This window comes from Xyrauchen texanus, chromosome 14, assembly GCF_025860055.1.
Source record: "Xyrauchen texanus isolate HMW12.3.18 chromosome 14, RBS_HiC_50CHRs, whole genome shotgun sequence".
NCBI classification, from domain to species: domain Eukaryota; kingdom Metazoa; phylum Chordata; class Actinopteri; order Cypriniformes; family Catostomidae; genus Xyrauchen; species Xyrauchen texanus.
Window position 1 is genome coordinate 46090339 of NC_068289.1, and position 24436 is coordinate 46114774.

The window sequence follows — 24436 nt, forward strand, 5'->3', positions numbered from 1 at the left end:
ATTCATTTGAGTCAGTTACTCTGAAAAAGGTCTCACCCAAAGAAGAGAAGACTACACAGGAACCCACTTTGAAAACTAGTAAAGAAAAAGTGCCAGTGATAAAAGAGCTGTCTCCTAGTGTTCTTCATTTACATAAGATCCCAACACATCAAGAGGAAGAGGTGTGTGAACTGGAGCATGAGGTGATGGATGATGAAGAAGAAGAAACTTGGGGATGGGAACTTGCTCCTCGAGACAGTTGTGGATCTGAAAATTCTGATGACGTCCTTGAGGATGGGGTTGTTGAAACCCCAGGAATGGGTGACAAGAAAGGTGAGATGGTGGCACCAAAAGCTCACCATTGGTATCTTGTGGCTCCCTAAAAAATACTTTGTTCCAAATAATATCATCTTGACTGAACCTCCATTATTAGCATGTTTCTTAACGTTTCAAGTGTGTAGTAGTCTTTGATGTTGTTTGTCTTTCCATCTTTACCCATTCTTACCAAAAACCTCTTGATAAAATATCTTGTGTTTCTGTCCTGTTTTGTCATTTTGTCATTATGTAAGTGTTTATCTCATTCATTTGCCTTGGGGTGTGTTTTTTCAAACTTGTTTAATTGTCTCATTAATCCACAGCATAATATTTTTTTTTCTTCATATTTTCCTCTCTTTAAATAATATAGTGTTTGTAGTATACCATATATCCCCAAGTTAAAGTCCTCAAGTTGCCATTTTAAGTGTTTTCTTACTAGTTTCTAACAATATTTTAAACAGACGGAAAGCCCAAGGAGGAGCCAGCTGCAGGCAGAGGCAGAGGACTAAAACGTAAGTTCTTAATATACATTTATTGTGTTTTAGGGTATTTGTTATTTTTTGTATGAAATTCACCTGAACATGGTTTTCTTATATTGTAGTAAGACAAACCCCTTCTCCTGGTGATGGTGGAAGGGGTAGAGGAAAACCTGGTGGTGGAGGTGACAAACCTCCTGGAGATTCACCTTTTGGTTTCCAGCTTAAAGCCGTCCCCTTAAAGTTTGTGAAGGAGCTCAAGGACATTGTGTTGCAGGAGGCTGAGTCTATCGGTTCCTCAGCTGTTTTTGAGTGCCAGATCTCTCCATCTACTGCTATCACCACCTGGATGAAAGATGGAAGCAATCTAAGGGAGAGTCCAAAGCACAAATTCACATCCGATGGCAAAGATCGCAAACTGCAGATCATTGATGTTCAGCTTTCTGACACCGGAGACTACACATGTGTTGCGAAGCTTGGCAACAAGGAGAAGACCTCAACAGCAAAACTTGTGGTCGAAGGTATTTCCAATTCTTTATGGAGTGGCTTGGATGTGACATTACATAGGGGAAGAAAAAATCAATATTAGGGCTGCACCAATTGGATACCTGGATCGATATCGGCTCTGATACTGAATCTTTTAGATGGATTGTGTATCGGTCCGACAAGCCTGATCCAAATGCAATACTGTGTGTTAGTCATGTTCATTACTCTCAAGCTCCAAAAATGACATAAAAGAGCCATAAATACACCATTAAATAGGTCATATGACTTGTGCATGTTATTCAAAGCCACTTGAAGACATGCGAAAGCTCTGGGAATCACAAAAGGCTGTGTTTAATAAGTAAATATATAGTATGTGCAGCACCAGCGCATTAGTGAATGGTGCTGCTCTGTTGATACAAACTCACGCACAGGCTGGTGATGCACTTTTTTAATAAGCTATACATTTATATTGAAATAATGTGTAGTTAGAGGTTTGTGTTTCTTTACATATTAAAGAGTGCTTCCAATTAGTTCCACACAATAATGTAAAGATATTCTAAACTGATTATGCAAAAAAACAACACTGGCATAGGCTTGGGATCGGTATCAGCCGATACTGAGATTTCCGATATCAGAATCAGATCAGAAGAGAAAAAGTGGTATCGGTGCAACCCTACACAATATCCTAATAATCTTATATAATAATATATGTATAGAAATAATAAATATGTAAGCAAAATAAATGTTTGTATTAATGTTGGTATGATAATATTAATGTATGATTCCTAACATATTTTTTTTGTCATCTGAATCAGAATTACCTGTTAGATTCACAAAGACTTTGGAAGAGGAAACCTCTCCGTTTAAGGGACAGCCAATGTACTTGACCTGTGAGTTGAGCAAGGACAAGGATGTGGTCTGGAAGAAGAACGGAAAAGAGCTCAAGCAAATTGCTGGCAAAATTCAAATCAATGTTATTGGACTGCAGCGTGCCGTGACTATCCAGGATGCAAATGATGATGATGCCGGTGTTTACACTTGCGAGTGTGAAAACATCAAAACTGAAACTAATGTCAAGATTATTGGTATGAATATGACATTAAAACCTTTTTTAACATTTACGTCTTCATACACCATTTACCATATCTATCCATCCCTCATCCATCTTATTATTACATTATGTATTCCCTTATATTTACAGTACTTACAGTATATCATATATACATTTATATTCACTATATATACTGTATTCTGTTATTTTGTACATCTTTAGGTCATTGCACTATATTGCTATTCTAGCTCATTTGTCATCCTACCTCATTGCCAACAGCACTTTACCATAGTTTGATATATCACTATTTGCACTTCTGGTTAGATACTGTATTTGTTTGACTGTGTATTTGTACTCTGCACAATGACAATAAGCTATCAAATCTAATTTTCTCCAAAACTTCATGACAGGTTTTCTACATGTTGTAAATTATGATTTATCGTGAATTCATCCATGCTTGTATTCTACAGAAATCATCAGGGATTGGTTGACAAAACCTTTGAGGGATCAGCACATTAAACCCAAGGCCACTGCTACTTTCAAGGGTGAGCTCTTCAAGGACACCCCCAACTGGAAGTGGTACAAGGGGAGCGAGGAAATTCCTAATGAGCCTACAAATAAAACTGAGGTGAAGAAGGAGGGTAAAGAGGTCACTCTTACTATTAAAAATGCCCAGCCTGATGATATTGGCGAGTATGCAGTGGAGGTGGAAGGCCGCAGATATGCAGCAAAACTAACACTTGGAGGTGTGTAAAACAAACTATCGTTGACTGCTGATTCCTGCTTATATTGCCATCTGGCCATGTTGTGTATAAACCTTTGGTCTTTATTCAGAACGTGAAGCTGAGATTTTGAAGCCTCTTACTAGTGTGGAGGTGGTTGAGAAAAAGGATGCCAGCTTTGACTGTGAAATTTCAGAGGATGATGTGGTTGGAGAATGGAAACTTAGAGGACAGGTTCTGTCAAGAACACCGGTAAAACCCTATACAAAATTATAACATCTGTATTGCCAGCTCACTAGCATTCATGTTTGATACAATATTTTCTAACAAAGGCTTCCCAGGTTACTTAAAAAAGTTAAACAGCCAAGCTGCCAATTTGAAAATGTATTTAGCTATATTACAAACAACTAATACATTGTAGTAGTAAACTTCATTGAAGCTATTGAAGGGGGATTTTTTTTGTATTTATTTTTTTTATCAAATCTTGTGGTGATTATTTAATTTTTGGGTGACAGCATTAAAGGAATAGTTCACCTAAAAATGAAAATTCTCTCATCATTTACCAACCATCACGCCATCCCAGATGTGTATAACTTTCTTTCGACTTCAGAACACAAATAAAGATTTTTAGAATACCTCAGATATGTAGGTCCATGCAATGCAAGTCAACAGGATCCAAAACTTTGAAGCTTAAAAAGCAATAAAGGCAGCATAAAAGTAATCCATATGGCTCCAATGGTTAAATCCATGTCTTCAGAATCTATATGATAAGTGTGGTATAGGTGAGATATAGATAAATATTTAAGTCATTTTTTTACTATAAATCTATATTTTCAAACAGCCCTCCTAAGTGCCCTTCTTGCCCAAGTGTTCTTCTTTTTTTTTTGTCGATTTGCATTCTTCATGCATATCGCCACCTACTGGGCAGGGAGGAGATTTTGCAGTAAAAATGGACTTAATTATTGATCTGTTTCTCAGCCACACCAATCATATGTATTATATTATGCAGCATTTCTGTTCCTTTTTAAAAAAGCTGGACCCTGTTGACTTGCATTGCATGGACCTACAGAGCTGAGATATTCTTCTAAAAACTTTTTTTGGGTTCAGCAGAAGAATGGAATGAGGGTGAGTAAATGTTGTGAGAATTTTCATTTTTGGTTGAACTATTTCTTTAAATTGAACATTATTAATTCTCATGCCTAAATATATTTTAGCCGTTAGTAATGTCCCTAGTTTTAGTTACTCTCCAGCAGTATCTGTATTTTAGTTCTGTGTTGAGGCATGTTATGTATATAGCACATTGTTATGTGAATAAATCTTAAATGTTACCATTTCATATCTTAGTTATATCTATTTTTTTCCTTCTCTCTTCTTCTATTTTAGACATGTGACATCAAATCTGAGGGAACAAAGCGATTCCTTACTATCAAAAATGTTCAGCTTGACCAGGCTGGTGAAGTTACATACCAAGCTCTGAATGCTGTGACAAGTGCCATGCTCACAGTGAAAGGTAAGAGGACAATGGATGTCAAGAAATTGTGCAATTCAAATGTACAAATGCAGATGAGTGACAATAAGGTCAATGTACATTTATACCTACTAGAGATGGAAATGGACTTCACAGTTCCATTGAAGGACGTTTCTGTGCATGAAAAGAAACAGGCAAAGTTTGAGTGCACCATCACTAAGGATGTGCCTAAAGTGATTTGGTTTAAGGGTTCTGAGATTGTTACGCAAGGAAATAAGTACGAAATCATTGATGATGGAACGAAACACATACTGATTATAAATAACTGTGACTTTGAGGATGAGGGGGAATACAGTATTGAGGCTTTGGGCAAATCATCAAAAGCAAAACTGATGGTAGAGGGTAAGTCTTGTTTATCGTCTAGGCTATCATTTAACCATTCTGGTCAAAATACTTTTTTGATAACCAAAACCTAACAAGTGTGTTTAGTAGTCTAACAAATTCATAAAACATGTAATAATCCATAACAACAATAATACATACAGTATAAGAAAAATCACATAATAGTAATAGCAAAAATAAAAATAAATAATGTTCCAATAACATTCTAAAATTAAATGTCTAATACATTAATTTTGTGTGGAGCTCGTTTTCCAAGTTTGTAGTATATATTTTTTGAATGCTCCATAGTCAATTTGTAACTGAACAAATGTCACAGGTATGAGGCTGAACTTCACCTCAACATTAAAGGACCTAACTGTGAAGGAAGGTAAAACAGCTCTATTTGAGCTCGAGCTTTCTCATGAGAATGTCTCTGTGGCATGGTATAAAAATGAAATAAAAATACATCCGAGCAGAACTGTGTTTACCAGCGTGGTCGGAAGGAGACATACGCTAGAAATAAAGGAGGTTACTCTAGATGATATTTGCCTAATAAAAGCAGAGGCTAAAGGAATATCCACAATGGCTAAGCTGCTGGTAGTAGGTAATTCTGCTTTTACTACATTTTATTTCATCAATAGCACAGATTCTTGCTAGTGTCATATTTTGCACTACAATGTACTCCTTGTTTATTCCCCTTTACAATTTAGCTTCTGAATATGTTTTAACCAGCAACCTGTTTTCACAGAGGGTGATGCATATTTCACCGTCAAGTTACAAGATTACACAGCAGTTGAGAAAGATGAGGTAACACTTGACTGCGAGCTGAGCAGAGATGTTCCTGTGAAGTGGTTCCACAATGAAATTGAAATTAAAGCCTCCAAGATGGTCACTATAAAAACGGAGGGCAAACGAAGAATTCTTAATCTTAAGAAAGTTGAGAGCAAAGACAAAGGATTATTTGTTTGTGACTGTGGAACAGACAAGACTTCAGCTACTATGAACATTGAAGGTCGGTAATTAAGGTTACATTCATAAAATGCAAAAGTAGATACAAAACAGTATTTTGCTTTGAATTATCCTACACACCTACCTGCAACTGTCCAGGTATGTGAGTGGTGTTTACTTTGCTCTAAAAACATGTATTTAATTCCAGCTCGTGACATCAAAGTGGTACGACCCATATATGGTGTTGAGCTCTTTGATGGTGAGACAGCTCGTTTTGAAGTAGAAATCTCTGAAGATGATGTCCATGGCCAATGGAAACTGAATGGCGAAATCTTATCTCCTTCTCCTGTGAGCAAATATGCATTTATAAATCCAGACATCAATTATACATCCTTTAACCAACTGAACTAATCTAAACATATTCTTCTTTTTACCCTTACCTGATATGGCTTCGTTAACAGGATGTTGAGATAATTGAGGATGGTGCAAAACACACGTTAACACTCTACAACTGCAAAGTCTCCCAAACAGGAGAGGTTGTCTATCAGGGAGCAAATGCTAAGTGTTCTGCAAATCTTAAAGTGAAAGGTACTTTTGTGTCATTTAATTATATGTTTATAAACGTAATACATATTGAAAGTATTGAACTAATGGAATACTCCAATCTTTGTGATGTTTATTCATCTGTGTCATAGATTTGCCCATTACCTTTGTCACATCTTTGAGCGATGTGCAAGTCTATGAGAAAGATGACGCAAGATTTGAGATTGAATTGTCCAGAGTGTCAAAGTCCTTCCGTTGGCTGAAGGGATCTCAGGAGTTGAAGGCTGATGAAAAGTTTGAAATCCTCACCAAAGGAAAAATACACACTCTAGTGGTCAAATCTGCAGCCTACGATGATGAAGCTAAGTATACATTTGAGGCTGAGGACAAGAGAACATCTAGTAAACTTGTAATTCAAGGTAATGAAAACATTCTTTGTGAAATTATGAGTCATAAGTAATACACAGCAAATCTTGAATCTTTTCTGATCTGCATTTATTGTTCCAATCAGGTATCCGTCTTGAGTTTGTCAGACCCATTAAAGATGTCACAGTTAAAGAGCGTGAGACAGCAGAGTTCAGCATCGAACTCTCTCATGAGAAAGTTCAAGTCACTTGGTACAAGAATGATGTGCGCCTGCATCCAAGCAAAGTGGTGCACATGTCCGAGGATGGCAAGACCCATACTCTGTCTTTCAAAGAGGTGTCCATCGATGACACGTCTCTCATTAAAGTTGAGGCCCTCGGGAAAACCTCTGAGGCAATGCTCACTGTACTTGGTGAGTGTTTAAAATGTTTCATGGACACTTTCATACTCAGTACTGGTAAGTCATATGGTAAATACGTATAATGTGTGATCTTTGAAATCAACAGAGGGAGAGCCTTACTTCACCACTAAGCTGCAGGACTACACTGCTGTTGAGAAAGATGAGGTTATCCTGATGTGTGAAGTGAGCAAATCATCTGCTCAGGCGAAATGGCTTAAAGACGGCAAGGAGATCACGCCCTCTAAGAACGTCCTCATCAAGGCTGATGGAAAGAAACGTATTCTAACAGTGAAGAAGGCAGAGAAGGCCAACATTGGCGAATATGTGTGTGACTGCGGCTCTGACAAAACAGCAGCTAGGCTTAATATTGAAGGTATGTACAGTATCTCTTCTTTTATGTGAGTAGTATATCATGGGCTATAAATCCAAAACTTTAACCTAGTGTCTACCCCTCTCCTGTTTTCTGCAGAGCGTGACATTAAGATTGTCCGTCCGCTGTACAGTGTGGAGGTCACAGAAACAGAGTCTGCTCGCTTTGAGACAGAAATCTCTGAGGAGGATGTTCATGGTCACTGGAAACTCAAAGGAGAGGCTTTGCACCAGTCTGCTGTAAGGGTGTCTTTCAAATGCATATTTTTCAGGCCAAATTATGCCACATGTTTAACTGCAAATTAAATTTTCTTGTATGTTCCACTCATTAGGACTGTGAAATTAAGGAGGAAAGCACCAAGCACATGCTTATTCTTTACAATGTGCGCATGGACATGGCTGGTGGTGTGGACTTCAGTGCTGCTAATGCTAAATCTAGCGCTCAGCTCAGAGTTAAAGGTGAGAAGCATAGCCAAAAATTAAAAATACAATCAATTATAACATATCTTGACATCTTTAAGATGTTTAATTAGCTTAAAAAGCAAAGAAGAAAAGGTATTAGAACTTGTTGTCAGAGAATATATCTTGAATTAAATTAATTTTTTTCTTTTTGCTTTTTTTATGAATCTAACAAAAGTTTGTGAGGTTTGCGCTTAAAGGTGCTGTAAGTTTTTTTTTTTTTTTTAAGAAATGACATGCAGAAAACTTCCCACACCTGTCTCTGCAACAGGCCTAGGCTCTGTAATCTGCAGGGTAAAAGATGTCCACCGACGCATCCTTTGTTTATCCAATCAGAAGATTTCTGCCTGTCAATCATTGTGCGCTTTCACATGGCAGCCCATATATGCTCATGAAAGTGTTGGTACGGTGTCCTGCTACCACAAAACACTCAGGGTCAGACTGTGAAATACTCAGGGGGACCCATCTCCCTCCATCTGCTTCAACACAATGTTCTCTAGTTTGTTTGTTTTTGCGTGTGTACCTTTGGTGTTCGGGCTTTGGAAAAGGGGGCATGGCGAATACAAAGGCTGTTAAACTAGCTTACAGCACCTTAAAAAACAGAAAAAATAATTTGCCAATGGCATTAGAAAAATAAGTTTAAATCAAGCTATATTCTCTATCTTACACTTTTTTTTTTCTCAAGAAAATGACAATGTTTAAGAAGTTTTACTGGAAAATAAAACAAAAATATTGATTAAGAAATATATTTAGTTACGTATATGATCAACATTAGTCTCTGTTATCACTTTGTCTATTCATATTTAAGTTCTAAAGCTTAAAACCAAAAACATATTATTTAAATATAAAAAGAGATTTTTTTGAGTCACAATCGTGTTGAGTGAGAGTAACAGATAACTTGGCATGGATTAGTCAGTAGCCAATCAGGAGTTAAGAGTTCAGGAGATTAGGAGTTATTTTAGAAGCCCCCATACCTTATCAGGAGTGGATGGGGGTGATTGGTAGAGCTGAAATATGTCTCCTAGTCTATCTGACCACTTGCAGGACAAGGAATCTCAATATGCTAGTGATGCGGGGCAGTCTGTGATAAGCTGGACATCTGAAGTTGTCCTTCTGGCTTGAATCAAATTGTGGTATAGTGATAGAGTAAAATGGCTGCTTGTTGTAGAATTGTCTCTTGGTTTTATTAAGAATGGATTTTTCTTCCTCCGAAGCACGCACAATTGGCCTTCTGCGACCTCTCCGTGATGTCACTGTTACTGCTGGAGAGACTGCCACCTTTGACTGTGAGCTCTCCTATGAGGATATTCCTGTCGAATGGTTTGTTGGCTCAACAAAGATGGAGCCAAGTGACAGGGTAAGTCTATCTTTTATTAATTTTCTGTTCATGTGTGTGATCAGCAATGCAATTTTCAAGCGTTGATTTGTGCATCTTCAATTTAATTCACTTTAGGTCTGAATTGTCAAGATTACATTTTGATTTACATTATAGTTATGTCAAGTTATACAAGTTATGTATAGTTTTTCATTAACATTTAAAAGATCTGTCGAAATTAATTTAATTAATTTAGTTAAAGTTAATGTATTCAATTAATTGAATATGATTAACATGTTAACATGTTAATTTTTTAGGCTGTTAAATAATTAATTAAATTAAATATTTTTATTGATTGAAACACAGACTATTAACTTTATAATATGTTTAATTTGTGCCTTTACTGTGAAACAAAAGTTTTTCAGCAAGGTTTTAAGATAAGACATTGGGCCATTCTGCCCTGCAAGCACCACTCTGGTTATTTTTAACTGTTACAAGAGTGTTGTTGAAGTGGTTGTGTGGTGCTCTTCATGGTCATTTTGACATAAATATAGTTTATGGTGAAATATACTGTATGTCTCTGTATTTCTAATGGCTGGCTCATAGACGGTACTAAAATATATTTCTAATGCAATTATCTACCATTATATATTTATGAACATATGTTGCTATTGTTAAATGGCTAAGACTGGTAACTAAGAAAAACTAATTTTGTAACAAAAATGCTAAAAGCTTATTTGTTAAAATTTTTTAACTATGCCATACTGTGCAGGTGGTCACCAGAGCAGAAGGTAGGCTGCATTCCCTGACTCTTAGAGATGTCAAAATGACAGAGGCTGGGGAAGTGAAGCTTACTGCAAAGGACTTTGTGGCCCAGGCCAAACTTACTGTGAATGGTATGAAAAAATTGTAATTTTTGCATGTTTGTAGTATTTATACATGTCAATCTCCCAATCATATATGGTGTATATTATGCATATTGAATGTTTGATATTGGTTTTGCAGTAGTTGTTAAGAGGGGCATATATATGTATTGCTTATAGTTTTATATTACTATATTACATATCATAGAGCCACCAGTTGAGTTCACTAAGCCCTTGGAGGACCAGACTGTTGAGGAGGAAGCCACTGCCATTCTGGAGTGTGAATTGTCCAGGGAGAAGGCTGATGTCAAGTGGTTCAAAGATGGACAGGAAATTCGTAAAACCAAGAAATATGAGATGGTGGCTGAGGGACGCAAAAGACAACTGATCATCAAGGACTGTAGCCTTGATGATTCCATGACATATACCTGTGATGCAAAGGAGTTCAAGACATCTGCTTTTCTAAATGTTGAACGTAAGTTTCGAGAAATTACAATAAGTAGGCCTACAAGCTTAATGACCACATGATACCGCTTGACAGCCGCAGTTTCCTATCTTGTGTTACATATGTCCTATTGAAACAGAAGTTGATTTGGGACATATTGAAGGAATAATTTTTATTTATCTAAAAGCCAATAGACTTTAGTGTATGTCACAGACATGAACTACAATTTGATACTTACAATTGCTAGTCAGAAGTAGTTGGTATCAGTCGAGGGACATTCTCTTTCTAGAGAGCATTTTACTGGATAACATTAGTGAGTTCAGAATGAACAAATTTACATTTTAAATGTACATAACTGCTTAAAGTTGGCTTTATAAATTTTTTGTTGTACACAAGCAAATAGACACCTTAAAAGCCAACATACATGGACTACAATCAACTAAACTCTTCAAATAACTAAATGAAACTAAAATAAATGATTACAATAAACAACACACTGCATTTGTGCAATGCTTTTGTATTTATTTTTTCAGCTCCATTTGTTGAGTTCACAAAACCTCTTCATGATGTTGAGGTTAAGGAGAAGGAATCTGCAAAGTTTGAATGCGAAGTGTCCCGTGAAAGTGCCAAGGTATTTTCAATTCAAATGTTTTACCTCAAGAGAATTGTGTGTAGAAATAAATTAAGAGTGGATAGATTCATAATTTGTATCCACAGGTCTGCTGGTTCAAAGATGGCACTGAGATCAGAAAGGGCAAGAAATATGAGATTATTGCCAAGGGATTACAGCGTATTCTCATTATCAGCAAGACTGTCTTCGATGATGAGGCAGAATATGAATGTGACGCAAAGACTTCCAAAACCTCTGGCATGCTAACTGTTGTTGGTGAGTTTTGTTTCAGTAGTTATTCTGCAGCCCTGCTGATATAAAGACATTAATGACAATTAATTTTGCCCTGCAGAGGAGGAGGCTAGATTCACAAAGAACCTGGTCAATGTTGAGGGCACTGAAACAGACAGCATTAAGATGATTTGTGAGGTCTCCAAACCCAGCGTGGAGATTGCATGGTACAAGGGTGACCAGGAGCTAAATGAGGGTGGTAGATATGAGCATGTTGTGGATGGAAGAAAAAGAATTCTCATCATAAAGGACCTCCGTATGGATGATGCTGGGGAGTATCATTGCAAACTGCCTACATCAAAGACATCAGGAACTCTCAATATCAGTGGTAAGGCATAACTTGCTGTTATAATAGGCCTTGTTCAGACAGGCAGCAGAAATCCAATCTTTTGCCAGCAAAAGTGACTTCAGTCTGAAATGAAAAAAGTCAGATCTGTCCTTGCAGTTTGAACAAAATACTGATTTAAGAAAATTAAATGGATTTCCTATGCAGTGTGAACAAAGCCTCCAAGCAAGTCCTACAAGCACTTAATAATTTAATTAATTGTTTAATTGATTTTATTAAAATCAGACTTTTTTAATCCTCTAGAATTGGCAGCTGAGTTCATTGCCAGGCCTCAAAGCCAAGAAGCTGTTGAGGGAGAAAAAGCTGAGTTTACTTGCTCAGTGTCTAAGGAAACTTATGAAGTCAAATGGTTCATAGGTGACAAAGAGCTTACAACAGATGATAAGTATCAAATTGTAAAGGATGGCAAGAGAAGGGCGCTTATTGTCAAAAACTGTGAACTGAAAGATGAGGGCACATTCACTGCCCACATTGGCTCAGTCAAGGCATCAGCAGACTTGATGGTGATTGGTAAGTTGTTTTGTTTTCTTTTTAGTACATTTTCTGTCATATTTTCAGTGAAGAGGTCTGTGACTGTTTGATTTTCAACTAGTTAGATGAAAAATGTGAACCTTTGTCTTGTCTCATTAGAAAAACTGAGGATAATCACACCAATCAAGGAAACCCAAGTAAAGGAAGGACAAGAGATCGTTCTTAACTGTGAGGTTAACTCCGAGGGAGCTAAAGCCAAATGGCTGAAGAACAACGAGACAATGTTTGAGAGTAGCAAGTTTGTCATGGCTCAGAGAGACACAGTGTTCTCTCTGAGAATCAAAGCTGCAGAGAAGTCTGATGAGGCCAGTTACACCATCACACTGACAAACCAACGTGGAGAACAGGCTAAGTGCTCTGCTAATGTTAGTGTACATGGTAAGTCTTTGTAATATGTCATCTTATACCACGTGTGCATGTGTATTTTGTCAGCAGTAGAGTACAACAGCGCTCGCCCAATTTTACAGCTGTCTGGGTTCCAGAAGTATTTTCCCAATTCCTTTCTTCCATAGACTTTTAATAAAATCTTTCATAAAAGTGCCATGAACCAAACCATCCAGCATTGCGAATGATGTCAATGAATAAAAAAACTATGGTAATATATAAAACTATTGATGTTAGGTTGTGGTATACAAGTATTTAAACAATATATTTTAAGTTTATTGCAAAATATCCCGATATGTACAAATATATAAATAGTTTAAGGTTGAAGGGACTAAGGGATTATGTCATCATGTCATGGGAGCGCGCGGTCGCTCCGAGCCACATTTCGCGGGTTTCGTTCTCAGATTGGTGGATCTTTCTCTGCTGTACCATGGGTAATGTAGTTATTTACCATGAATTCCACTCTCAAACATGATTTTTAAACAATGAAGTTGAGATAATGCAGATGGATGGCTTCAAAGGAAGCATATATCATCGATGAACAACCTTGTAGCTCACGGTAGGTCTGTCTTTAAAGTTTTATAAGTTATCATTGAAACTCAATTCATCTATGGGATAAATGAATGAGATTTTTACTTCCGGAACCAGACTGTTGCGCTCTATAGGGCTGTCAGAATTGTAATTAATTCCCTGATTTGACATGCTTATTAATTCCCCACTTACTGTGTAAGCTTAAAAGACATACAGTACAGTTTAATAATAAATTGTTTACAAATGTTATGTTTTACTGGAACCCAGCCAACAAGAATATTATTGAAATACTGATAGTATTACTAGTTGTATTGTTTAATATTAGAATATTATGCAATTAACATGTTAATATATATCTGTCCTAAATTTTTCACTTTCACTCATTTTAAAATGAAACTCAAAAGCACAATAAAGCACAATAAAGCCTTGTTTATACTTTTGCATGAGTTTCGGCACACCAGAGCGCTTCAGGAGTATTTATAGTTCATGCTCATCAGTTTTTTTGTGCACACATAGTGCATAACTGCACCATAAAGAGAGTCATAAATGTGCATTTCATGGCGTTTCTATATTCACTTTAAATTCCACTATTTAGATGGCAGTATGCAACTAGAATTTAAAGTGCACAATAATCATCATTGCAAATAATTGTATCTACAATGATCTTCTACAATATTATGCACATCTCTCACTACTTTTTGGTTTTGCATCCAACAGAGGAAGCACTCAAAATCATTGAGCCACTAGAGGACTATGAAATTGAGGAAAAGAAGACCATATCTTTCACTTGCAAGGTGAACAGACCAAATGTAACAGTGCAGTGGATGAAGACTGGTCAAGAGATCACTTTCAGCAAGCGTATTGTGTATCGTGTGGACAAGGACAAGCACACTCTTACCATTAAGGACTGTAGCCTTGCAGATGAGGGTGAATACACTGTGGTTGCTGGTGCTGACAAATCTTCAGCAGAGCTGATCATCAGTGAGGCGCCCACTGACTTCACCTCTCCACTCAGAGATCAAACCATCACTGAGTTTGAGGAGGCTGAGTTCATTTGTAAATTGTCTAAGGAAAAGGCCCATGTTAAATGGTACAGGAATGGACGTGAAATCAGAGAAGGACCAAGGTATTTTTTTTCTGGATTTGAAACATGAGCGAAAATGCAGTACTTCATCTTTTGTGATAATGTGAAAACATGTTCATTGAACATTCTCATTATCTTCTATAGATATCATATGGAGAAAGATGGAAAGGAAAGCAAGCTGATAATCAAAAAGTGCAGACCAGATGATGAATGTGAATATGCCTGTGGAGTGGAAGACAGAAGATCAAGGGCGCGTCTTTTCGTTGAAGGTAATTTTGGCTCATCCTGGTGTTCCGTAGTCATATTGCCCAATGATCTCATATTCTTACAGATTTTCCCTTTTCTTTTCTTCAACAGAGATTCCAGTGGAAATTGTCAGGCCACCCACAGATGTTTTTGAGCCCCCAGGATCAGATATTGTGTTTGAGGCTGAACTAAATAAGGACAGAGTTGAGGTCAAATGGATGAGGAACAACATGATCATCGTCCAGGGTGACAAATACCAGATGATCAGTGAGGGAAAAGTTCACAGACTGCAGGTCTGTGAGATCAGGCCCCGTGATCAGGGAGAATACAGAATAGTTGCAAAGGAGAAGGATGCCAGAGCTAAGCTTGAGCTTGCAGGTAGGATAGCGTGAGCATTAAATATTGCTTTGTGTTTATATGGAGGGATCTAATTTGTGACATCCTGCACTTTTCTTTACAGCTATACCAAAGATCAAGACCACAGATCAGAACCTTGTAACAGATGCAGGAAAGCCTTTTGTTATGACAGTTCCTTACGATGCTTATCCTCGTGCTGATGTGGAATGGTTTTACAATGACAGCAGCCTACCTGGGCAGAACATTGACACCTCCAATGAACGGACAGAGTACAGGCTAAAGGATCCTAAGAAATCAGACCAGGGCCGTTACAAGATTGTCATTAAGAACAAGCATGGAATTGGAGAGGCTTTCATAAATCTGGACGTAATTGGTAAGTAAGAAATCCAATACAGAAAAAAACGTAACTCTAAGGGTAAATCAAAAATGGCTCGTCTCGCTTGTTTTTCTTACCTCATTGGCAAATAGTTGTTCCTTGTCTAAATTTTGTTAGATTTTTCTTAAAAAAGACATAATATCTAATGTCAAATTGCTTATCAAATAATTGTATCTTTTAAGGAGGTTTAAGTAAAATTATTACAAAAATGCTGATTTAGAAACGTATTTATTGCAGTGAACAAGATATTGTAAAACATATTGGATGCCTTTCTGTTGGTCTAATAATGTTCTAGATATCTAATGAAAGTGTGATGTTTTAGATGTTCCGGGACCTGTGAAGAACCTGCATGTTGTGGACACTTCTGATGGTGAGGTCAGCCTTGCTTGGGATGAACCAGAGAGTGATGGCGGAAGCAAGATTTTGGCTTATGTGGTTGAGAGACGTGATATCAAGCGCAAGACCTGGACAATGGCCACAGACCGTGCCGACCTCCTAGAGTATTGCGTTGGCGGATTACAGAGGGACAACATGTATCTCTTCCGTGTATGTGCTCGCAATAGAGTTGGAAATGGAGAGACCGTATCCACAGACGAGCCAGTTTATGCCAAGAACAAATTTGGTGAGCACTGCTTTAGTTTATACATTTTTTTATTGTCTTAAGACAGTACTAATTAGATTAAAATAGTCTTGAAAATAAATTATTTTTTCTCCTTCTAACAGATGTGCCTGATGCACCTCAGAAAGTTACAGTTGGAGTTGTCAGTAGGTTTGGTGCCACAGTGTCCTGGGATCCACCTCTGTCTGATGGTGGATCTGAGATCACATCTTACATCATTGAGCTCCGTGACAGAACCTCTGTGAAATGGGAGCCTGCTATGGTGGTCAAAGCAGAAGATCGCACAGCCACACTCAATGATGTTGTTGAGAACAAGGAGTATATCTTCAGGGTCAGAGCTGAAAACAAAGCTGGAATTGGCCAGCCAAGTGCTGCCACAGATCCAGTGAAGATAATGGATCCCATTGGTAAGTAGTGTTTAATTAATGTTATATGGTGAAATGTGTAATTTTTTCAATGCTATAAAACTTTTTCCTATCCCAGCTTAATATGCAAAGACATTTTCCCCAAAAAGTGTAAATACAGTGATACTATCAAAACATTGCAATTCCATTTGGGGACAATAGTGGAACAGAAATGACAAACTTTACCTTTAAGAATGGTTGAGTTGTTGCAAAATTCAATGACACACATGTTATGGGAACACTTTCAATGTTCTCTCCTACAGAGAGGCCAAGTCCACCAGTGAACTTCAATTATACAAATCAGATCAAAGACTCTGTTCAGTTGTCTTGGGAAACACCCATGAGCAATGGAGGCAGCATGATCACAGGCTACATCATTGAGAAGTGTGAAGATGGCACTGACAAGTGGCTGAGATGTAACGCAAGGCTTTGCCCTGACCTTTACTACAGGGTATGTAATATTTGTTTTCAAATAAATTTGACAAATTTAACAATACTAATGCCTTATCATATCCCAATCTCCTTTTGTTTTATGTTGTTTTAATTCACATGGATAATATCTATTCTATGCCCTATATTAAGGTTTCTGGACTTAAGATTGGTCAGAAATATCACTACAGAGTATGTGCAGAAAATGCTGCTGGACTGTCTGATCCAGCTGATACAATTGGGCCACTCTTGGCTGATGATCCACATGGTAAGCCATCACAAATGCTCTCTTAAAGGGACAGTTCACCCCAAAATGGAAATTCTGTCATCATTTATTCATGTTGTTCCAATCACAAATCACCTTCTTTCCTCCTTGGAACCCAAAATGAGATGTTAGCAGAATGTTAGCCTTAGTCACCTTCCACTTTCATTTGTTTGGAAAAAAGATGCAGGGAAAGAGAATAGTGACTGAAGCTAACATTCTGCCTAACATCATGGAACACACATAAGGGTGAGGAAAGGATTTTTATTTTTGGGCGAATTATCCCATTAAGAACAGATGAAAATAAGTTTATATATACTATCTATGCATTATATAAACCTGTTTGCAATTTTTTCTTACTTAGTTGGTCCCACCATGGACCTTGGTTGCTTCAAAAATGGTCTGGAGGTCATTGTTCCTAATGCTCTTATCATCCGAGTCCCAATTACGGGATATCCTGTGCCCAAACCTAAGTGGACATTCGGAGATAAAGAGCTCACTGCAGGTGACCGTGTTTCCATGGTCTTAAAGCCTACATACACTGAACTGGTTGTTGCTCCAAGTGTGCGTCCAGACAAAGGAACATACACCATACAACTGGAGAATGATGTGACAACAGTATCTGGAGAGATTGAAGTCAATGTTATTGGTATGCAAGTGTCTATTTTAAACATTTTGAAAGTCTACTATTTGCACAGAAATTCATGTATAATCTTTTTTTTTTTTTGTGCATTTTTTAGCATGCCCAAGTGCACCCAAAGACTTCAAAGCTGCAGAGGTGACAAGACATCATGTGCATCTCATGTGGGAGGCACCAGAACATGATGGAGGCAGCCCTTTAACTGGGTACAATATTGAGAAAAGAGAGGTCTCCCGCAAGACCTGGGTCAAGGTGAGCTGTTCTTTGTTAGACTTAGAGCTATTAATCTATTTTTTCACTCAGTGAAACATTCTGGTTCCAACAACAATACTCTTTTCAGGTGATATCAGGTGTACAGGATCTTGAGTATACTGTCACGGATGTCATTGAGGGCAAGGAGTACTTGTTCAGTGTCATTGCTTGCAACAAATGTGGACCAGGAGAGCCAGCATATATTGATGAACCTGTGAATGTTTCCTCCCCAGCCAGTAAGTTTCTTATACACTCTCTGATATGTTTTTCTCACTGCAATAATTTTATTATAAATGTTATTGTATTTTATCATACTATTACTATGATTTATTATCATAGTATTTATATTATATTTAATACATTTTTCTTCATTTTATACATAGCATTATATCAAACCCTAGCAATCTGTAAGTATGATATTTAAGTAGTAACTGGTGAAATTATAGAACATTTTGACAGTGAATGAATCTTGTTTGAAATACAGCTGTGCCCGACCCACCTGAGAGCCTGAAATGGAGGGACAAATCAGGAAAGACTATCTTCCTGCTTTGGGAACCTCCTAGATATGATGGTGGTGCTGCTGTCAAGGGCTACATTGTAGATAAATGCCAGCGCGGAACTGACAAATGGGAGGCTTGTGGAGATCCCATTCCTGAGCTTAAGTGAGTGGTGATATTTTTTAAAAGCATTTTCTACAAAAGCACATGCAGTAACTAAAGCTAATCATTTTGTTTCATAATTATTCAGATACATGTGTAAACTGTATCTTTATACATATCCCAGGTTCCAGGTGACTGGTCTTATTGAAGGTCAATGGTATGCCTACCGTGTGAGAGCAGTGAATAGACTTGGAGCTAGCCGACCTTGCAAGGCTACAGATGAGATCCTTGCCATAGATCCTAAAGGTTAGTTATCTTGATACTCTTGATGGTTGAAATTGCTTAAATTGCTTTCTTCTATCCCAGCTTGATATCCAGAGACAACTATGAGTAACAATTTGTATTGATTCCCCTGAAATGTGTAAACAATGTGACTTTGTGGTGCTGTTTGTTTGAATGTCCCGACCTATAGCAACATAGCAACATTGTCTCAACCAATTGTGAGTTTAAGGCAAGACTATCTATTTGTCTGACCAGTACCAGATGGAGGACTGTTTGGGAAACCTGTTTGAAAATAATTGTCAGAATTTTTACAAATCCATTCGGTGACACTAGTGCTGCAAAATTACATGATTTATCATGAAATAAGTTAGAATCCACAATGTTTTTATTTTAATTTTTTTACAGAGGCACCAGAGATCCAGCTTGATGTGAAACTGCTGGCTGGCCTGACTGCAAGGGCTGGCACTAAGATCGATCTACCTGCTGATGTGCTTGGCAAGCCAGAGCCCAGGGTCAAATGGACAAAGGCTGACCTTGTACTGAGACCAGAGGAAAGGATAACCATTGACACAAAACCTGGCCATTCCGTGCTTTCCATTGCAAAAACTACCAGATCGGACACAGCTACCTATATCATTGAGGCAGTCAACACTAGTGGCCGTGCCACTGCAACCATTGATGTCAATATTCTAGGTATAGTGTTGTTCCACAGACTCTCTAATTTTAGCATAATGTTCTACTTAGATGTTAGTGGCCAAGTTCATTTTAAGTAATAATGTCTTGTCATTATGTTGAAAAACAGATAAACCTGGCCCTCCTGCTGCTTTTGATATCTCTGAGATCACCAATGAGTCCTGCTGTCTGGCCTGGAATGCCCCCCGAGATGATGGTGGCTCCCCTGTGACCAACTACGTTGTCGAGATGAGACCCATAGATAAAGAAGAGTGGCAGAAACTGTCTTCTACCATCAAGCAAACTGCTTTCAAAGCATCTAAACTGGTGTCTATGAAGGAGTATGTCTTCAGAGTGTCTGCTGAGAACCAGTATGGCATTGGCACTCCAGCAGAGCATGTGCCTATTGTTGCAAAATATTCCTTTGGTAAGCATACACTCAATATTATTTGTTTAATTCCTTTATCTAACCTTGTGTAGAAAATTACAAATAATTTTTCTTTGTTACTCAGATACTCCTGGAGCTCCAACTAGGGTTCAGCCTTCTGATATCACAAAGGATGCTGTAACTCTGACTTGGTATGAGCCTAATGAAGATGGTGGAAATCCAGTTACTGGCTACTGGGTTGAGAGGTTTGATCCTGAGACTGACAAATGGATCAGGTGTAACAAGCTGCCAATTAAGGACACTACATTCAGGTAGGCTCATTGTTGTCCAATGTGCTGGCATTTGAAGGGTGAATGATGGGTAATAGATCTTGAGTGTCCTAAATTAATGTTATTTTTTTCAGGGTGAAAGGTTTGCCAACAAAGAAAAAATACAGGTTCCGTGTTTTGGCTGAGAATCTTGCTGGACCAGGAAAGCCGAGTGCTGAGACTGACCCAGTTTTGATTAAAGATCCAATTGGTACATCACTGTTCTATTTTTCAATGTTGAGGCAATTATATAAGAATTTTAAATCCACATGAAGCAAAAACAATGTGGTTTTTTTAGATCCTCCTTGGGCTCCTGGAAAACCGATCATCAAAGACACTGCCAAGACATCTGCACACCTGCAGTGGACCAGGCCTGAGCATGATGGTGGTGCTAAGATTGAGTCCTATATAATTGAGCTTCAGAAGAGTGGAACGGTGGAATGGGTTCGTGTAGCTGAGGATGTACCAACAACAGAGCACTTACTGAAGGGTCTGATGGAGAAGCAGGAGTATTCTTTTAGAGTCAAAGCCGTAAATGCTGTTGGAGAGAGTGAAGCAAGCGAACCAAGTGACCCTGTCATCTGCAAAGAGAGACTTTGTGAGTGTTAACTAAAGAGATCAAACACAAAAGTTAAATTAAACTAAGAACAAGACTAAATATTATATTCAGTATAGCTAAAAAATATAAATCAAGACATCATTTGTATTTGTGGACAGCATTCTAAAGCATCATTAAATCATCTGAAAATATGTATTAAGTTGTACAATTACATCATAACTTTAGAATTTATGAGGTGCATTCTCCCTTTTTTTTATTTTCAAACTGCTATGATCTGTACTGAGCTTTTTTTTTTACATTCTCATTCTAAAAGATCCCCCATCTGCCCCAAGATGGCTTGAAGTGGTTAACATTACCAAGATCAACTGTGATCTGAAGTGGACTGAACCAGAAAATGATGGTGGCTCTCCAATCACTAACTATGTTGTTGAGAAAAGAGATGTGAGACGCAGGACCTGGCAGGCTGTGGACACCACAGTTAAAGACATCAAGTATACTGTCAGTCCACTGAATGAAGGCTCTCTTTATGTGTTCCGTGTCGCAGCTGAGAATGCAGTTGGTGTTAGTGAGTTCTGTGAGCTTGAGGACACTGTTCTGGCCAAGGATACTTTCAGTAAGTTACAATACTATGTTTCCTGGTTGTTAAAAATAGAAAAATGGATTACTGCAGTCAGAAGAGAGAAAGATGCCAAATAAAAGATGTCATTTTAACACTTTACACATTTTTCAATTACAACTGAAAGTGATAGTTGTAACACTTCTCAATTAGGTTCCATTCGTTAACATTGGATAATGCATTAGGTATCATGAACTAACAATGAACAATATATATTTTTACAGCATCTTTGTTAATGTTAGTTAATATAAAATACAAGTATTAATTGTTAGTTCATGGTGCATTAACTAATGTTAACATATAATACTTTTGATTTTATAAATGTATTAGTATATGTTGAAATTAGCATTTAACTTGATCAATAAATGCTGTTAAAGTATTGTTCACTGTTAGTTCATGTAAATAATGTTGTTAACTAATGTTAACAAATGGAACCTTATTGAGAAGTGTTACAACTGTCACTTTCACAGCTGTTGTAATTGAAACCATATCACAGCCAGGTCAACTATTTTTTGTTTTTAAATTAATGTCAGGTTAATACAACACACTGTAGTAATATTTTGTAAAGATACATTCATTTAAGCATTTTAAGTACAAAAAAAGAAAAAGCTAGATTTACTCTGCTAAATCAAGGTCTATTAAAAGAGTCCATTAAATGCAATACAAAAAATCCATACAAATCTCTTAAAACAAAACATGTTTAAAACCAAGTAATAAAATTTTGTCAAGTATTACAATGTACTTGAGACCGGACAGTTTATGTAAAATGCTAACTCATTCTCTTCCTCTCTAGCCACACCTGGACCACCATACGCTTTGACGGTGGTAGAGGTGTCCAAGAGACATGTTGACCTGAAATGGGAGGCTCCCAAGAGTGATGGTGGAAGACCCATCACCAAGTATGCACAAATTTAATCTCACAAATTATTATTTTATTTTTTGTAAAATGCATAGAAGTATAATTCTCATCTGATGTTTAAGGCAAAACAAACAACTTGACCCTTACTTTGACAGGTATGTCATTGAGAAGAAAGAGAAAGTAGGCACGCGCTGGGTAAAGTCTGGAAAGACATCCGACCCTGAATGCAAATACAGGGTGACCGATGTTGACGAAGGCACTGAGGTGCAATTTCAGGTCCGGGCTGAGAATGAAGCAGGGGTTGGCCACCCAAGTGAACATACCGATATCATGACCATTGAGGATCCCATTAGTATGTTAACACATAATTACATGTTATGTAATACATACTAGTTGTGTAGTATTGAGAGATGATTAAGTACACCCTGTAATCTGGATTGATGTTTTTTTCTTTTTCAGGTACACCTTCTCCTCCAACTGAAGTCAAGATTGTTGATGCCAGCAGAGAGCACATCAACATTACATGGAAAGCTCCAGAGAAGAATGGAGGATGTCCAATCACAGGCTACCATGTAGAGCTGTCTGAAGCTGGAACTGAGAAGTGGATGAGGATTAATGCCCGTCCCGTTAAAGAGCTCAGATTTAAGGCTGAAGAAGGCATAATTCCTGAGAAAAAATATGTTCTAAGAGTTCGTGCTATTAATGCTGTTGGAGTCAGTGATCCCTCTGAAATTTCTGACAGTGTCTTTGCCAAAGACCCTGACTGTAAGTACTATTTGATTATTCATTGTGAATAGCATATTATAAATTGGCTATATATCTAATATAATGACTGTTATTTAGAATAGGATAGGATCAGATAGTAGGATAGGATAGGAAACGATATAAGGACAGGATAGGACTTTATTAGGGGACGCTCTGTGGGAAATGTAGTTGTTACAGCAGTAGACAACTTACAGAATGGTAAATAATAATAAACAATTAATACAACACAATATAATACAAAACATGTTGAGAGAAGATGGTACAATAAAAATGTCATATACCCAGATAGCACAAATATCAATATCTGAAAGTCAGATTTTTTATGTGTGTGTTTGCTCATCTGTAATAGATCAATAAGATGTTTTTTCTCGAATGTCAAATGGACATTCAGTAGGTGTCTTTGACAGAAAATAGACTGGGATTCTTTCCAGATTAAACACTCTATCTGGCTATCTGTGTAGAGTGCAATAAAATAAATTATATATTTATAAAAAAACTACATTGTGCAAAAATAATTGTGCAACATGAGAAGGTGCCTGTGCCAGTATTGTGCAACATGGAGAGGTGTTATTTTCTTGTGCAAATACTGTACATTAGAACAGGTGATTAAAACAAAACCATGTAACAATAATAATGATCTTTATTTTTATTTATATTTCTGTATTACAAAGGTATCCCAACCATAGATATTGAGACCCAAGATATAGTGATTGTTGAGGGGGAGAAGTTGGATCTAAAGATCCCATACAGAGCAATACCAAAACCATCAATGATCTGGAAGAGGGATGAGACTGAATTAAAGACTGACGACAGGCTCACATTGACCTGTGACCTCAATCGTGTTCATCTGGAGCTTCTCAAGTGTAAACATGAAGATGCTGGCATATATACTGTCACTCTTGAGAACAGCTTGGGTTCTGTAACTGGAACAATAAATGTAAAAGTGATTGGTAAGTAAGCTATAAAACCATAAAATGTCACATTGATCATGTAGTAGATAACCACTATGCCTCATCACATGTTTTCCATTTAAAGGTCTGCCTGGACAATGTAAGGACATCTCTGCTAGTGAGGTCACTAAGAACTCCTGCAAGATATCATGGGAGCCTCCAGAGAGTGATGGTGGAAGCCCAATCCTGCATTATGTTCTGGAGCGCAGAGAAGCTCAGAAGAAGACATTTTTGCCTGTGAAGTTTGTCGAAAATGTTTTAAGCTTTGTAGTCAAAGATCTTATGCACAATGGTGAATATTACTTCAGAGTGAAGGCTGTTAACAAGATCGGAAGTGGAGAGTATCTTGAACTCCGCAATCCTGTAATAACAGAGGAACAGAAACGTAAGTGCTATTCTCTTTAGTGTATTTTTAAATTTGTATTCATTTAAATACATGTATATTATAGACATTCTCTCTGTTCATGTTTATTATACCTTTTTAAATATT

The 24436-nt window shown here is 37.5% G+C and overlaps 1 protein-coding gene across 1 annotated transcript in view; it reads left to right on the forward strand.

Moving 5' to 3' along the window:
• ttn.1 (titin, tandem duplicate 1) overlaps nucleotides 1-24436 on the forward strand; it is a 214712-nt gene that overhangs the window by 117217 nt on the left and 73059 nt on the right. Inside the window, exons 72-119 of the mRNA XM_052142834.1 lie at nucleotides 756-806; nucleotides 896-1291; nucleotides 2072-2341; nucleotides 2778-3053; nucleotides 3142-3281; nucleotides 4413-4539; nucleotides 4633-4899; nucleotides 5216-5482; nucleotides 5627-5890; nucleotides 6035-6174; nucleotides 6288-6414; nucleotides 6522-6788; nucleotides 6881-7147; nucleotides 7242-7508; nucleotides 7605-7744; nucleotides 7837-7963; nucleotides 9178-9320; nucleotides 10051-10174; nucleotides 10350-10616; nucleotides 11120-11217; nucleotides 11304-11472; nucleotides 11549-11815; nucleotides 12077-12343; nucleotides 12464-12742; nucleotides 13997-14405; nucleotides 14508-14632; nucleotides 14721-14987; nucleotides 15070-15339; nucleotides 15665-15964; nucleotides 16066-16368; nucleotides 16629-16816; nucleotides 16948-17062; nucleotides 17421-17705; nucleotides 17797-17948; nucleotides 18037-18184; nucleotides 18433-18610; nucleotides 18732-18853; nucleotides 19235-19522; nucleotides 19632-19928; nucleotides 20014-20200; nucleotides 20293-20408; nucleotides 20496-20795; nucleotides 21070-21369; nucleotides 22166-22271; nucleotides 22387-22583; nucleotides 22691-22996; nucleotides 23668-23946; nucleotides 24032-24331. Of these exons, the coding sequence (XP_051998794.1) occupies nucleotides 756-806; nucleotides 896-1291; nucleotides 2072-2341; nucleotides 2778-3053; nucleotides 3142-3281; nucleotides 4413-4539; nucleotides 4633-4899; nucleotides 5216-5482; nucleotides 5627-5890; nucleotides 6035-6174; nucleotides 6288-6414; nucleotides 6522-6788; nucleotides 6881-7147; nucleotides 7242-7508; nucleotides 7605-7744; nucleotides 7837-7963; nucleotides 9178-9320; nucleotides 10051-10174; nucleotides 10350-10616; nucleotides 11120-11217; nucleotides 11304-11472; nucleotides 11549-11815; nucleotides 12077-12343; nucleotides 12464-12742; nucleotides 13997-14405; nucleotides 14508-14632; nucleotides 14721-14987; nucleotides 15070-15339; nucleotides 15665-15964; nucleotides 16066-16368; nucleotides 16629-16816; nucleotides 16948-17062; nucleotides 17421-17705; nucleotides 17797-17948; nucleotides 18037-18184; nucleotides 18433-18610; nucleotides 18732-18853; nucleotides 19235-19522; nucleotides 19632-19928; nucleotides 20014-20200; nucleotides 20293-20408; nucleotides 20496-20795; nucleotides 21070-21369; nucleotides 22166-22271; nucleotides 22387-22583; nucleotides 22691-22996; nucleotides 23668-23946; nucleotides 24032-24331 (10545 nt within the window). The remainder of the gene's footprint in view (nucleotides 1-755; nucleotides 807-895; nucleotides 1292-2071; nucleotides 2342-2777; nucleotides 3054-3141; nucleotides 3282-4412; nucleotides 4540-4632; nucleotides 4900-5215; nucleotides 5483-5626; nucleotides 5891-6034; nucleotides 6175-6287; nucleotides 6415-6521; nucleotides 6789-6880; nucleotides 7148-7241; nucleotides 7509-7604; nucleotides 7745-7836; nucleotides 7964-9177; nucleotides 9321-10050; nucleotides 10175-10349; nucleotides 10617-11119; nucleotides 11218-11303; nucleotides 11473-11548; nucleotides 11816-12076; nucleotides 12344-12463; nucleotides 12743-13996; nucleotides 14406-14507; nucleotides 14633-14720; nucleotides 14988-15069; nucleotides 15340-15664; nucleotides 15965-16065; nucleotides 16369-16628; nucleotides 16817-16947; nucleotides 17063-17420; nucleotides 17706-17796; nucleotides 17949-18036; nucleotides 18185-18432; nucleotides 18611-18731; nucleotides 18854-19234; nucleotides 19523-19631; nucleotides 19929-20013; nucleotides 20201-20292; nucleotides 20409-20495; nucleotides 20796-21069; nucleotides 21370-22165; nucleotides 22272-22386; nucleotides 22584-22690; nucleotides 22997-23667; nucleotides 23947-24031; nucleotides 24332-24436) is intronic.